Raw genomic sequence first — 16,696 nt, 5'->3', positions numbered from 1 at the left:
GCTGAGGCAGGTGGATTGTTTGGGACCAGGAGTTCAAGAACAGCCTGGACAACATGGTGAGACCTTGTCTCTGCAAAAGAAAATACAGAAGTTAGCTGGGTGTGATGGCATGCACCTGTAGACCCAGCTACTTGGGAGGCTGAGGTGGGAGGATCGGTTGAGCCTAGGGGGTCAAGACTGCCGTGAGTCATGATTGGGCCTCTGTGGTTGATAGAGGGAGACCCTGTCTCAAAAACAAAAAGAAAAAAAAAAAAAGAAGAAGAAGGAGACCCTGTCTCAAAAAAAAAAAAAAATCTAAAAAAGAATTGTAATAAGATCATTATTTAGACAAAATAGAACTAGCAGAGGTTATAATAGAGTTAAGTGACATAAACTCATAATATCCAAAATAATGATGTGTGATTAATGTGAGTTTGTTTTCCCATAAGATTGTAAATAGGATAGTTGTGGGGAGTCCATGGTAAATATTGGTTAATCTCTGTAAATGTAATATTTTATGTAAATATGAAGGGTTTTTTTTTAAGCTCTTGACTCACATTTGAAAACAACATGAAATCTAAATAATTTAAAATATTTCTTTTCCTCTCCTTTAGGAATCAAGGAAGGACTGAGGTAAGATTATTTATATGGAAATTTTAGTTAAAACATGAGACTATCTTGCTTTTCGTTAATAATAGGGAAGAGTGTTTGAATTTTGGAAAACTCCACATCAAGTGCATGGCTGATGGTTAGGAACACATAAAGGTATAAATGCCACCCTCGTGTGAATGAATGGACTCTTTTCTAGTTGTTCATTCTCAGCATTTTTCTTCTTTGACCTACATTTCCCCTCTTTTGGTACCATGAAACCGAGTAAAACTTCTGTAATACTGTACTGTTAGTATTACTTCAGTGCGACAAAGGCATTTGATATGGAGTTTTTGAGAACTTTAGATTCTGACCCATTGAGTCCAGTTTGTGATTTACAGTACTTATCACGTAGTAGAGAGATATTTAATAAATACTTTATGATCTTCCTACATGCTTGGGAGATGAATAATTTTGTTTATAAGTCTGTTTGGTGTAAAATGTGGTGTTCTTTTGGGGAGATCTGATATCTGATAAAAAGCATTTTGAAAGAACACCTAGTATGTCTTTTTATTCTAAACCTTATTATTGAGCTATCCTTGTAACTGTTGAGTTGTATTTGTTAAAACATTCAAAAATAATACCATGTACTCATATAGTTGTCATTAAGACCTACAAAATAGGCTGGGTGCGGTGGCTCAAGCCTGTAATCCCAGCACTTTGGGAGGTNTGTTTTGGAAAGAGTTCTTTAGCCACAGACTAGAAAAAACATGAAAACTGTCTTTTTTTTTTTATGATTGTAGATTAGCCCCATTATTCTTTTTGTTTTTGTTTTTTATTTTCTTACTAGTTTTAGTAATTTTTATTTTATTTCGGGGGTACATGTGTAGGTTTGTTACATAGGTATATTGCATGATGCTGAGATTTGGGCTGATATTTATCCTGTCACGCAGATAGTGAACAGGGTTACCAATAGGTAGTTTTTAACTCTTGGTCTCCTCTCTCTTTTTGGAGTCCCTAATGTCTATTGTTCCCATCTTTAGGTCCATGTCTACCCAATGTTTAGCTCCCACTTGTAAGTGAGAACATGTGGTATTTGGCTTTCTGTTCCAGCACTAATTCACATAGGATAATGGCTTCCAGCTGCATCATTGCTGCAAAGGATGTGATTTTGTTATTTTTTTTATTAGCCCCATTATTCTGACAAACGGGAATAGATTGTCTTTCTCTCTTTTGATTTTTTTTTTTAAGAGACAGGGTCTTGCTGTGTTGCCAAGGTTGGAGTGCAATGGCTGTTCATAGTGAACTACAACCTGGAACTCCTGGCCCAAGGAATCCTCTTACCTCAGCTTCCCAAGTAGCGGGGATTATAGGTGTGCACCAATGTGTCCAGTTTACATTCTTTTTTTATGAGCAAGTATTAAGGAGTTTTTAATAAAGTGTTTAACGAAATGACTGGAAAACACATTTAAAAACAATTTGATTTATAACTAACATTTTTTTATATGTAGTTTGAATACAAAAATCTGTTATGATCTCTGGTTAATGTGTCTGTTAGGTGTCATTTACTTTGAATGAGGATCTTGCAAATATTCATGATATTGGTGGAAAACCGGCTTCAGTCAGTGCTCCTAGAGAACATCCATTTGTCTTGCAAAGTGTTGGAGGACAGACATTAACAGTGTTTACTGAGAGCTCATCAGGTAAGTGGGAATGGAATTATTTAATGTGATTCCTGTACTTGTTGTATAGATTTTCTGTCTCAACATACACTCCTGTTTGCTTTTTTTTTTTTTTTTTTTTTTCTCAAAATACCCCCCTTTTTTTTTTTTTTTTTTTTTTTTTTTTTTTTGCGATGGAGTTTCGCTCTTGTTGCCCAGGCTGGAGTGCAATGGCACAATCTCAGCTCACTGCAACCTCCACCTCCCGGGTTCTAGCGATTCTCCTGCCTCAGCCCCCCGAGTAGCTGGGATTGCAGGCATGCACCACCATGCCCGACTAATTTTGTATTTTTGGTAGAGACGAGGTTTCTCCATGTTGGTCAGGCTGGTCTCGAACTCCTGACCTCAGGTGACCCACCTGCCTCTGCCTCCCAAAGTGCTGGGATTACAGGCGTGGGCCACTGCACCCGGCCTCCTGTTTGCTTTTTTAAGGTCATTACCAAGACTATTCCATCTCTCATTTTGTCTACCTCTGTTATTCATACTATGCTACTTCTCTGCTCTGTGTACTTTCTTGTGATTAATGAAATTTTGGCCATTACTTGAGAAGGGCTTAATTTCCATTTGGGATATGAAGATATAGAACAAAGCAGATGGAAGAATGTGGTTCATCAAGCTGCCTTCTCAGATGTTGAAGAAACAGTATTCTGAATTTTGCCAAGATAAGGTCATTGTTTTAGTAAATTGATATTCAGCAAGTATAAGTTGTACTTAAAAAATACAGCTTGATATTAGGGAATATTTTAGTCTGAATTTTTCATCTTGTATGCTTTGTATTCCAAGAGGGCCTTTTTATTGCATAGAGATAACTTTTAATTGATATTGGCTTCCAAGAAGTTTCCGTGTAGAGTTTTAAGATTGTATGTGTTTGCAATGAAATATTTTAACAGTTCAATAAATCAGAAGCAAATGTTTCCATTTGTGAATTAAATACAGAGGGAACTTTCTTGTGGCACACACTCAGCATGAGTATATTTTCCATGTTTGGGGGTTTTTATCTTTCACTGAGTTTAGAATACTATTAAAGCAACAGGCCACCTTAGTTTAATGGAGCTAATTTTCTCCTATCTGGTTCAAAAAGCTTATTGATAAAAGAAAACATTTGTGATTTTGTTGTATTTCATCAAACATTTCAAAGGAAGCCATAAGAAATTATAGTATGTTAAGAATACCATTGTTTAAAAAAAGGAACATCCTCATAAAATTTTTTGTGGTGTCTTAGATTACCAATAGTTACATAAAATGATCTAAAAATTATTCTTTTTTTCTTGGATGTACAGTATAACAAAATGGTAAATTATAATTCTTCAGTTATGTAGTTGAAGGTAGAAGGTTGGTTTCACTGCAGTTTTCTAATGCTCTAATAATTAATAGTGTAGTGGTATGGGAGGCAGAAAAGTAACAGTTTCTTCAGTACATCCATTATACTGGAGAAGATTCAACCCTTCAACAAATATTTATTGCATGCTGCATAGTTCAGGGCATAGTATAGGCCTATCTAAAAATCTGAAATTTGTCTGAAATTAAAAGTGCATTTGAATTCAGTATGTTAAGAGTTTTAGTTTTGGCCGGGCGCGGTGGCTCATGCCTGTAATCTCAGCACTTCGGGAGGCCAAAGTGGGCAGATCACCTAAGGCCAGGAGTCCAAGACCAGCCGGTCCAACATGGTGAAACCCTATCTCTATTAAAAATAAAAAATTGGCCAGGTGTGGTGGCGGGTGCCTGTAATCCCAGCTACTCAGGAAGCTGAGGCAGGAGAATCGCTTGAACCCAGGAGGTGGAAGTAGAAGTGAGCCGAGATTGCACCACTGTACTCCAGCCTGGGTGATAGAGGGAGACTCAGTCTCAAAAAAAAAAAAAGAGTTAAAGAGTTTTAGTTTCAACAACTCTATTCCTTTTGATTGATGAGATTTAATAAGATCCATTGAACCTGTGAGGTTTTCTCTACTTTTGTGATTGTCCCTAGAGTGGAAGAGGCATGGCACCAAGAGAGTAAAAAGGAGACATCGCCTTGTTAAAAGTTTGAGGTAGGGAAACTTGAACTTTTTTTGTAGAAAAAAGTACCCTATTTCAGATTTTTTACACCTTATTAAGTGACTAATTTTTTGAAAGCATGATTTATTTCTGGTACTTCTACAAAGACAGTGATTTAGAAAGCTAACATTTGTTAGCCTCAAAATTAGTCTTCCATTTTACATTTTAAAATACTTTAGTGTTGTGCTCTTTTGAACATTTCGTGTTCACATTTCTGGCTACAGTGTACTCTAAAGGGAATGTGATTTTATGAGGATTATCTTGGCAGGGATATGGAAGAGAATTAAGGTTGTCATCCTTATTCTGGGGCTTGGACAGTATGTTCTTGCTTTGTAGAACTGTGATAATACAAATGCAGTTCTAAGTTGCTATTAGTTATAATACACTATAACAATATTTTACTTCTTAACCTCTTTATTTCTGTTTCAAGTCATTGTTCCTTGATTCTCTTTGCACCTTTCTGTGCCTTAATTTTCTCATTTATGAAATGAGGATAATTTATTGACATATGTAAATATGAATACATTTAAACACTTAGAACAATGCTCAGTATATAATGAATGCTCAAATATTAGCTTTTGTTGTTAATATTACACCTTGTTTTTAAATACTTTAGGTTTCAAGTTTATTTTAAGGCAAGTGCATGCATTTTAGCTCAATCTGGATATATATCACTTGATAAAATTCAGCCAGTAGGGATTTTTATATTAAATGTTTCTCAATTGCCTGCATGACCAAGAAAAAAGCTCTAGAATTGTTAGTAGTTTATCTCCTCTGAGGAGTCTTATGTATTCGCTGTTTCTAGTCATTAAAGCAGCAGTTATACAAGTGGGTTCCTTGTATCTCTTGGAAGTCATAAATAGTAGAAGGGGCTCTGTGACTGCTGCGACATATTTAAAATGTTAGATGTATGTTGTATATGTGCATTCTTTTCTATAGGATGGTACCAGAGCTTTCACTGGCATCTCAGAGGAATCAGTGGCTCAGAAAAGCTACAGAACCACTATCCTAGTTTTAACCTTGGTTGGTCATGAACCTGCCAAAGTATAAGTGACTAAGCCATTTTATAGGAAGTAAGCTGTTGATTTTACATTGAAATATAAATGAGGTAGGCATTATCTGGAATATTTCTACATTTTCTATCAAGCATAGAACTGTACTTGCTTTTCTAGGCTCTTCATTTCTTTTTATTGGTGCACAGGTCTATAAAATGTAGAGTTTCTAAGAAAGCTTGAAATCACATTTTAGTTCACTATGTTAGGAGTTTTAGTTTTAATAACTTTATTCCTGTTAATGTGATTTTGCTGGTTTTTGAGAGGCCTCCTTTGAGTCCATTTTCCTAATGATTGAATTTGGCACGTTTGGGTATCTTTTAGGGAGAGGGAATTAGAGGGGACTAATGATACATTTTACAGTGTTTTCTCTTTAATTAAAATAATCTGCATGTCATCAACATTTTATGAACTCAATGTATTTCTAATTCAGTGTTCCTGTCTGAAAGAATATATTTTATTTTTATAGGCTATTTTGGGTTACCCCTTCTTCCACTTCCACTTTCCTCTATGAAAGTCAAAATGATCTATTAATAGTTCTCTGTTATTTTCATGGAGCGCTCTTATCCATTACCCTTATCTCTGTGGAAATACCTCATGTGTTTGGCCTTACATTTCCCCGCCTTGGGTCTTCAGTTTAGTATTATCATCTACTATTTATTGGTAACTATAGATAATTTCTGTTTTTTCTGCCTTTGGCATCCTCTTTGGCATTCCTACTTTTATTCAAAGTTAGATTTTCTTCTTTTATTTTTTTTAGAGGCAGTGTCTCACTCTGTTGCCCAGGCTGAACTTCTGGGCCCAAGTGATCCTCCCACCTCAGCCTCCTGAGTAGCTGAGACTACAGGCGTGCACCACCATGTCTGGCTCTTAGATATTATTATTTATAACTGCCAATTCTAGACAAAAATGTTCATTCATCTGTTCAATAGATATTTTTGGTGCTAAGCCCTGTGCTAGAATAAGATTAGCCTCCTGTGCACTGAGGCAACTGGTATGTGAATACAAGTGCTCCAATGGAGTTATGCACAAAGAGGAAAAAAAGCATGTGTACTTTGCGTGAGGGAACTGGCTTCAGAAGTGGAGATAATATTTGAGCTGGACCTTGAAGTATATGAATAGGATGAAAGATAGTAAGGATAAATTCATTTTTCTAGCCTTCAAGGATCCAGTTCTTCACTTGGCATTCTTTTACCTGTCATCCTCTGTCATAGCTATCTAAAAAATCATTAAATAAAATTTCTTTAAAGCAAAAAACTTAGTTGTGGATGTCATAGTCTAGGTTAGAGACGAAAAAAGTTTGAATTGGTGCAATGGGAGTGGAAAAGATGGATCATATTCAGGGATAATAGAGGTAATTTTTTAAAAATCTTTTTTGCCATCAGATAAGTCGATCAGAATTAGAGGTTATTTTGACAGCTTTTGGTGATGAATCAGCTATGAGGGGATTAGAAGATTGAGAAGCCTAGAATGGTTTCTAGACTTTTTTGGCTCTAGGCTTTTTTTGGCTTGAGCATTTGGAGGGATAGTGAAACCATTACTGAGTTAGAAGATATGGAAAGAAATGGGCAGGGTTAGAGCTGATAATGCAGTGACTTTTTTGCTTTCATTTTTCATTGTCTTTGACACCTTTGTAGGAGTTATTTAATTCAATAAGTTAATATATGTGCCTGCTTTTTTCGGGCCCCCTTTTAGGCTTGGGATACTTTAACCAGCAAAGGCTCAGCCCTTGTGGTTCTTACATTTTACTAAGCGGAGACAACAATAAACATAAGTAAATTATGTTGCTGGCTAGAAGTTGATAAATTTTCTGGAAATAAAGTGGGAAGTAGGCTCAGGCGTATCAGATTGAGGGTAGGACTTACAATTTAAAATAGTGTGACCAGGGTGGGACCTCATTGAGAAATTTGAGCAATCTTGAAGGAGGCGAAAGGGGTAGCCATGTGGAGTGAGTTAGCCAGCTAGGAGTTTTTAAGGCAGACAGAGAACAGTAATGACTAATGCTCCAAGTTGGGAACAAGCCTGGCATGTTCATGGAGTGGCCAAGAGGTCAGTATGGATAAAGTAGATGAGCAAGGGGGAAGAGTAGTGGGCTGTTAGGCTAGAGAAGAAGGGTGGGTGTTGGCATTGGCAGATGATGAAAAGATGTGTAAACTATGAGAAGTATTTTGGATTTTACTTTTAGTGAAGTGGGAAGTCACTGGAGAGTTTTAAGCAGCATAGTGATATAATTTGATTTACATCTTAAAAACTTTCTCTGACTGGTAGGTTGAGAAGAGACCATGGAGTGGGGGCAGGGCTGGAACCAGGAGGCTGTTATAGTAATCCAGGGGAGACATGACAGAAGCTTGGATTAGAGTGGTAGCAGTGACAGAGGTCTACTCACTCACCTGATATCCAGCTTTATATCTTTAGTTGTCTTAACAGACAGTCCACTTGGATATCCTTTTTTGGTGGGGGGAGATGGGTCTCATCCTGTCACCCAGGCTGGAGTGCAGTGGCGCAATCTCAGCTCACTACAACCTCTGCCTCCTGGGCTCAGGCAGCCCTCCTACCTCACCCATCCGAGTAGCTGGAACTACAGGTGCATGCAACCATGCCTGGCTAGTTTTTTTTTTTTTTTTTTTTTTTTTTTTTTTTTTTTTTTTTGTAGAGACAGGGTTTCGTTGCCCAGGCTGGTCTCAAACTCCTGAGTGCAAAGCTGTCCACCTGCCTCGGCCTCCCAAAGTGCTGGGATTATAGGCAGGAGCCACTGTGCCCAGCCTGCTACTTGGATTTATTACCTGAAACCAGGAGATAGAAAATCAAGTTCATTTATCCATTTCCGTATTCTCCGTATATCCATGTTTCTGCCAGTAATACATTATTCTTCTATTGTCTTGGCCATAATAATTCTTAGCCTCCTCTTATTCTCATATTTGGTCATTTTGTCGTTTCTGTAGTAGGAATCACATATACACTTTTCTGGATACCACTTGATATGGTTTAGCTCTGTCCCCACCCAAATCTCATCTTGAATTTTAGCTCCCATAGTTCCCACATGTTGAGAGGGACCTGGTGGGAGATAATTGAATCATGGAGGCAGCCTCCCCCATACTGTTCTTGTGGTAGTGAATAAGTCTCATGAGATCTGGTGAGTTGATAAGGGGTTTCCCCTTTCACTTGGCTCTCATTCTGTCTTGTCTGCCACCATGTAAGACATGCCTTTTGCCTTCCGCCACGATCGTGAGGCCTCCCCAGCCATGTGGAACTGAGTCTGTTAAACTTCTTTTTCTTTATAAATTACCCAGTCTTGGGTATTTCATTATCAGCAGTCTGAAAACAGACTAATACACCACTGAATCCAAAGCAACCCTCTGAAAACTCCACCCATCATCCCCAGCCCTTTTCCAGCCCCATCTGTGGAAATCTCTTACCTGTACCATACCTTCCTGCACAGTGGCCTCTGCTTTTCCCCTTCTTTTTCCTCTGTCAGGGATTTGTCTTTTATAGTCATAATCAGCCTTCCCTTACTGATCCAGCCTTTGTTGACTCTTCCTTCATTTAGACTTGTATGGCAGTAGGTTAACTTGTTTTCTCCCAAGGACCGTATCTCATGCTTATCTTCATGGTGCCTGGTATAGCATTGAGCACATCTGTGGCTTGGGATTGAGCACAGAGTGATAGGTTCATTAAAGCAAACATGTTGAAATCATTTATTTCCTCCTAAGAATTAGTAGTACTCTAATGGTACTTTTTAGAATGGTTCGCCAGTGAGATAGCTTGTTTTAGTTACTCACGGGATGGCTAGTCTCCCTTCAGATGTTCTTGATTCAAAGTGTTTTTCTTAAGACACTTGAGGTTCAGAGTCGAATATTAAATCCCTTTGTTCCTCACTTTATCTTTTGCTCATTATATTTTGGCACAGATGATTTTTTAAGCTTTCTCTTGGCTAATCAGATTAGCTCAGTACCATATTCTGTGACACTTGGTTAGCCACTCTGCATATTGTCATGAGACATATTCCCCAGGTAAAGTAGCAACTGAGTTCACTGATGGTAGGTATTTACTTTCAAGCTTAAATTTGGTAACATGTACCAATTACACATATGACTAAGAACATACTAGTTTGTATTTGAGAACAATGTATAGAAATGGTAATGCTCTTTGAAGATGCTGAATTACCAGTCCTTTTGAAAACTTAACTGAAACTGTACACTTTGTAATCTGTCCTGTATGGTACTGTCCTGCAAGTATAGTAAATGAAAAATAAAGGTGTTTTCTTTCTTTCTTTCTTTGTTTTTTGAGACTGAGTCTCACTGTGTTGCCAAGGCTGAAGTGCAGTGGTGCAATCTCAGCTCACTGCAACCTCTGCCTCCCAGGTTCAGGTGATTCTCCTGCCTCAGCCTTCCGAGTAGCAGAATACTCCAAGTAGCAGAATACACCTGAGGTCGGGAGTTCAAGATCAGCCTAGCCAACATGGTAAAACTCAGTCTCTACTAAAAATACAAAAAATTAGAGACTCCAGACGTGTGCCACCACGCCTGCCTAATTTTTTGTATTTTTAGTAGAGATGGAGTTTTACCATGTTGCCTAGGCTGTTCTCAAACTCCTGACTTCAGGTAATCTGTGTGCCTCAGCCTCCCAAGTTCTGGGATTACAGGCGTGAGCCACCATGCCTGGCCATGTTTTCATTTTTAAGTTGGATTGTTGAGTGCTTATGGGAAACATTAATTTGCTGCATTTCCCTTATTTTGGGGGGAATATCTCATCAGGTATATGATTTTAAGAGGTTTGAATTAAACCTTCTTTGTATGTATGCTTATAAACATTCAAAGTACTTTTTCATTGAACTTTTTTTCTTGTCACTGATTTAAGACACGAATTACACTCTTGTTTCCTGAATTGTCACCAGATGCATATGCAGTGGGACTTTCTGAGGCTTTATTTACCTTATCTATCATAATTTAATTATTGTTATCATTTTAATGGAGCATTTCTTAAACTTTTCGGTCTCACAGCTCTTTCATACATTATATGCTAACAATTTTTTTTTAAATCTGTTTTCCAAAAAAATAGTGGGAAAAGTGCCATTTTGCAGGTATCATTAATGTCTGGCTTAAGACAAGCTGGATTTTCATCTCTTCTTCGGTATTCAGTCTAGAACCATCTGCTGTTTTGGTTGAAGTAAATCTACCTGAAGTAAATCTACCTGAAGAAAATCTATCTCTTAAAAATACATAGATGGAAAGGGAGGAGTAGCTAGTAGCATTTTCAGATAGTTGTAGATATTCTTCTTTTGCTGCTACACTAAAACTCTGCAAGTGGTAGTTTCTTAAAGGTCACTTGCAGTATAGAATCTGAAACTCTATTAGCAAATCTTTTCTACTCTCTTAATTAAATTCACTGGTCTGTCTTGTATTTGGAATGAATCTGTTACCCAGACATGGTTCTGTAGCATCATACATCCATCATCTGGAGACTGTTGGTTCCCTGAATTATGTAGTTCTTTTGAATGCTGACACATATCATTACAGAATATCAAAAATTTACATCATTAGCATCACTACTGATTTTATCAGAAAAGTCTTTAAGTATAGGAGAGCTGTTAAGTTTATGGTGGTAGGTACAAGTTCTTCCGACTTTAATTTTCACTTAAAAAGTTGAATTTTATTAATGACAAATGCTGTCAGCCTTTTTTTTTTTTTAAAGGATGGGCTTTTTTCATTGATTTTTGAAAAAATATCTTTCAGATACCCAAGTCTGAATAATTATGCTTTGTCTGTCATTCATTCTTGGAAGTAACAATGATCTTCCACAAGAAAAGTAGCAGCTCAGTACTCAACTCAAACAGTTGCAACTGTGCTTTTCTTTGAGGCAATCATCTTATATTAGTGTCCAGCAGAAGCATTTCCTGTGTATTTGCCGTTTGGTGTCACAGGATGTTAAGGGATGCATACTCAAGGGTTGAAATTTAATAAAAACAGTTTTTACTGTTCATCAAGGACATTCTGAAGTGAAACAGACTTTTTAAAAAGTTGCAAGTGCTAGGTGGTGAAGAATACAGTGGCACAGTTTTGGTACCATTTGGCCTCAAAGGTGAGTAGCCTTACCCACCGTTACTTTTGCATTATTGGCAAATATCAATGCAATGAAAAAGGTAATTAAATATTTTAAGAAAATATTTTGACCTTGTGGACACCCAAATGATCTTGAGGACCCCTAGGGATTTATAGACCATACTTTGAAGAATGCTAATTTAGTGTGTTATAGTGTGAAAAGATTGCAAGCTCCATTTTAAAATACCTGGTGAAGTGTTGATCCCTTTTTATTGGGATGGCCTGCCGAATAGAGACATTCCCCCCAGTGCTTCTTAGGGGAACCTCATCCATAACACTGAATTGCATGCCTGTTTCAGTGTTTATTGTTGGTTTTAAGAATACAGGGGCCAGTCACTGTGGCTCAGGCCTGTAATCCCAGCACTTTGGGAGGCTGAGGTGGGCGGATCACCTGAGGTCAGGAGTTCAAGACCAGCCTGGCCAACATGGTGAAACCCCATGTCTACTAAAAATACAAAAAATTAGCCGGGTGTAGTGGCAGATGCCTGTAATCCCAGCTATTTGGGAGGCTGAGGCAGGAGAATCACTTGAACCCAGGAGGCAGAGGTTGCAGTGAGCCGAGATCGCGCCATCACACTCCAGCCTGGGCAACAAGAGCAAAACTCTGTCTCAAAAAGGAAAAAAAAGAAAAAATGAATACAGTACATATTTTTAAACCAGATTTGAACCACTTTTAAACTATTTCTTTTAGGTGTGTATTTATTACACTTCCGTTGGTGGATAACCTGTCTTTGTATTTCCTGTCTTATTTAATTCTCCTCACAACTCCATGAGGGAGGGACTTTTAAAAAATCTTCATTTTGCAGATGATATGACAGAAGCTCTAAGAGATTGTGTGACTAGCCCCTATTTCCTGATATTTAGAAATATATTGTTAAAACAGTCTCTTTAAGTAGGTAATAGAAATCCTGCTAGGTCTGCCTGGATAGATGCTCTGTGGTGACTCCAGCTTGTCTTTCCTCACTGCATTTCACAGGGCAGCCATCTTCAAGTCCCGTTCACCTTGGCAGCTAGTGGTTCTTTCTCACTCTCCTACTAAAGGCCCTACAGAAGGAGTAAGGAAGCTCTGCTTTTTGCTTACTCCTTTGAGTAACAGCCTTGCCACTGAACATTTGGAATCATACCAGCTTCTGACAATCTTATACTTGTGAGGGGGAACAAACAGGAACAAAAATATATGAGTTTAGTGTTTATTTCCTGAACTGCCACCAAGGTTGTGGCTGACTACAGTTTTGTATTTTACTGCCGGCTGCCTGAGCCAGGTCTACTCTCAGAAAAGTTAAATCTAATAGCAGAAGATGTTCCTTTATTTAGTGGCTAGAGACTTCTAAAAACAATGTTTGTACTATTCATATTCAGGTATTCATACATAAATATGTGGTAGCTTTAATAGTCTGAGGATGGGATGAGGAGGATTAAAAGAAAAAACCGCAATGTAGGATAATATTAAGGTTTGGAATCAAAAACATATTAAAACTTACAGTTTACTCTTCAGTTTCTTAATTATGAAATGTTTCAAATGTACAGAAAAGTGTAGTGAATAGTATAACCTATGCCTAACAGCTATATTTCATAAGTGTTGACATTTGCCATATTTCTTTAAAGCTAGAAAACGTTTTAGATTTCTTCCCCCTGCCCAGACCCCCCAACCCTTACCTCACTTGCTGGAGTTAACTATTGTCCTGGAGTTGGCGTGTATTATTGTGACTCATTGTGACTAGTCTGCAATTCTCAAAACAAAATCTGTATAGTTTAACTGGTGGAAACCAACCAAATTTCTTGGAGATGTGTTAGGCAATGTATTCCAAATTGCTAGCAGTTGTGGAAGTCCAGTGTTGAGCTTGAGTAGAGATTTTTTAGTGTAGGTTATATCTTGACAAGCCGTTTTTTCTTCTATTTTTATAGTACATTAATTAAATTTTTTTTCTGGAATTTTAACATAAATTAGATGATCAAAAGTAATTATCAGTGAAACTTAAAAATTCAGTCCCATGGTTTCTAGTGAAATACTGAATGATCAGTAGAGTATAAGGATAAAAGATGTTTAAATTGTTTTGACCTTGACACCTATGTGTTATTTTGGTAATGTAGTTTCTCTTCTTCTTCATCTGTATTGTAATAATCACACTGACAGTGTTTTTGTTGTTGTTTTTGAGACAAGGTATCACTCTGTTACCCAGGTTGGAGTGTGGTGGCACCATCTTGGCTTACTGTAACCTCTGCCTCCTGGGTTCAAGTGATTCTCATTCCTCAGCCTCCCAAGTAGCTGTAGCTAGGATTACAGGCATGTGCCACCACGCCTGGCTAATTTTCGTATTTTTAGTAGAGGTTTTACCATGTTATCCAGGCTGGTCTCGAACTCCTGGCTTTAAGTGGTCTGCCTGCCTGGGCCCCCCAAAGTGTTGGCATTACAGAAGTCAAACACTGCGCCTGGCCACTGACAATGTTTTGAATATGGAATAGTATTTAGAGTATTCTTTCTCAGAAGACTTGATCTCTAATTTATGCAAACAATATTGGCACATTATTTTTTTCTTCAGTTTTATTTATTGCTATGAATGTATTAGTGTGACCTCAACTTTTAGTTCCAGTGTTCATGAATTCCACCTAAATTTTATGGTCTCGAATTTATTGAAGTTTGGATTGTGATTCTACTAAATATCTTTATTTAGGATCTCTGTTTTCTGTATATCTTTGTTATGATTTTTATGGAGAATGCCAGAAAGCGTCATCAAGTTTTTACTTTTATTGTATGCTGTATTTGCCTGTTTCTAAAATTTTGTGATAGTCAGCTTTGATCACACCTGTCCATTTCATATTTGATAAAACAGTTAGGAAGAACTTAGGAAATTCTTGTCATATCTGGAAAAAATGACAGGCTGTACCAACATATTTCTCTTTCTTCCTTTTGATTTTCTGTAGCTTCCAGTTTATAAAGTTGGTTCTTTGCTTTGATTCATTGTATACTTAAAATCTTACGAAGAACTTGTTTCTTTGTATAACTAAACCTAACTTAGTAAAATCAATTAAAATGTAAATTACTTCAGTGTGGGCAATATGGTGATTCTCCGTCTCTGCTAAAAATACAAAAAAAATTAGCCAGGCATGGTGGCATGCACTTGTAGCCCCAGCTCTTCTGGAGGCTGAGGCAGGAGAATCGCTTGAACCCGGGAGGTGGAGGCTGCAGTGAGCTGAGATAGTGTCACTGCACTCCAGCCTGGGCAACAGAGTGAGACTCGGTCTCAAAAAAAAAAAAAGAAAAAAAATTAAATTACTTAGTTGAGGTATTAAAACTAAGTAATTGAAACAATTTTAATTTTAAAATATTTTAATTTTAAAATTTCATTTTCTTTGGCTTTTCAAATAACGTTATTGCCACTGTTTTAAAACCTCATCCAAGATTATAGTAGCATGATTTTTTTCTCTAGTTCTTTGAGCATAAGGGTACCATTATCAAAATTTAAAATGTAAAAAATGCCATGTAACTGATTTTCTCTCTGCAGTATAGCATTGCATTATAAAAACAGAGACAGGTTATTTGGTTGCCTTTGTATTTTTATCACTTAGAAATGTAGTCTGTTGAGGGTCCGGTGCAGTGGCTCACACCTGTAATCTCAGCACTTTGGGAGGCCAAGGTGGGCAGATCACTTAAGGCCAGGAGTTTGAGACCAGCCTGGCCAACTTGGAGAAACCCCATCACTACTAAAAATACAAAAATTAACCAAGCATGGTGGTGCGCGTCTGTAATCCCAGCTACTTAGTGCACGTCTATAATTCCAGCCAGGAGTTCAAGACCAGCCCGGCCAACTTGGCGAAACCCCGTCCCTACTAAAAATACAAAAATCAGTCCAGCGTGGTGGCAGACACCTGTAATCTCAGCTGCTCAGGAGGCTGAGGCACGAGAATCATTTGAACCCGGGAAGCAGAGGTTGCAGCGAGCTGGGATTGTGCTACTGCACTCTAGCCTGGGCAACAGAGTGAGACAGTCTCAAAAAAAAAAAAAAAAGAAAAAAGAGAGAAAGGTAGTCTGTTGATATGGTGATAGCACTAGTACAGTAATTCCTTTGGAAAAAAGAAGAAAAGAAGATAAGACTTTAAAACTGACCTATTTCTTTAAAAAGCAATAAAACATGTCGATTTAATGAAGGTTTTCAAGTAAAAAAGTAGCAGCCCTAGTGGCCAGGTAGAGGCTCATGCCTGTAACCCCAGCACTTTGGGAGGCCAGATGGAGTGGACTGCTTGAGCCCAGAAGTTAGAGAGAGACCAGCCTGGACAAAAGAGTGAAACCCTATCTCTACAAAAAATAACTGGGTGTGGTGGCGTGCAACTGTAGTCTCAGCTGTTTTGGAGGCTCAGGTGGGAGGATCACCTGAGCCTGAGATGTTGAGGCTACAGTGAGCTGTGATTGTGCCACTGCACTCCAGTGTCAGTGACAGAGTGAGACCCTGTTTAAAAAAAACAAACAAACTGTAGCTCCTTCTGCCCCAGCATTACTAGTGCCACTTTTGGGGTACCCAGTGCTGGTAAAAAGGCTATACAACAAAAAGCTGGATCACAGCAGAATAGGAAGGGTTACCAAAAAATGAATTAGAGACCTACACTTGAACTATGTTCTTGATTACATTGGTTCTGATACAAAGTGCCTAGTACCATTTTACATTCTCATAACTATTTGTTTTGGAAGAATCGAAGGAAGTTTTAATTACAGCATATAGATACACAGTGTTTACATCTTTATTAAGCAATGATTTTATTAAGCTCTAGCTGCTTTATTAAGCTTTATTAAGTGGACAGAAATAGGTAACCTGTTGAGCGCTTATTTTGTTTGCTATGGTGAGCACTTATACAGTGTGGATGCAGAATCAATTTGTGAGGTACTAGGCAACATTAAGAAATAAAGAGAAACAGAACGGAAAAATGGAAAAAATCTATATAGATATCTATATATTCATATATATGTGGAATAGAATGGGAAAATGGAGAAATAGAATGAAAAAAGATATATATATATATATATTAGAGTATATATATATTTATACACACATACTACTAATACTTTATATATATGTGTGTATATATATATACAGGAGAGGTGGATGGGATAGGATTGCTACTGATATCTGCTAGGCACTTGCTACCCTCAAGATTTATCAGGTCCTAATGTTAGTAACACTGAGGTCAAGAAACCCTGCATTAAACTATTCACAATTCTTTTTAGCATTTG

The 16,696-nt window shown here is 37.7% G+C and overlaps 1 protein-coding gene across 1 annotated transcript in view; it reads left to right on the top strand.

Annotated features, from left to right (window-relative positions):
- GTF2F2 (general transcription factor IIF subunit 2) overlaps positions 1-16,696 on the top strand; it is a 141,798-nt gene that overhangs the window by 29,977 nt on the left and 95,125 nt on the right. Inside the window, exons 3-4 of the mRNA XM_017870981.1 lie at positions 594-612; positions 2,126-2,270. Coding sequence (XP_017726470.1) covers positions 594-612; positions 2,126-2,270 — 164 coding nt within the window. The remainder of the gene's footprint in view (positions 1-593; positions 613-2,125; positions 2,271-16,696) is intronic.

Source organism: Rhinopithecus bieti, unplaced genomic scaffold (genome assembly GCF_001698545.2).
Source record: "Rhinopithecus bieti isolate Rb0 unplaced genomic scaffold, ASM169854v2 scaffold_5273, whole genome shotgun sequence".
Taxonomy (NCBI): Eukaryota; Metazoa; Chordata; class Mammalia; order Primates; family Cercopithecidae; genus Rhinopithecus; species Rhinopithecus bieti.
Note: the sequence above shows the minus strand (reverse complement) of the source record. Positions and strands in the feature narration are given on the sequence as shown.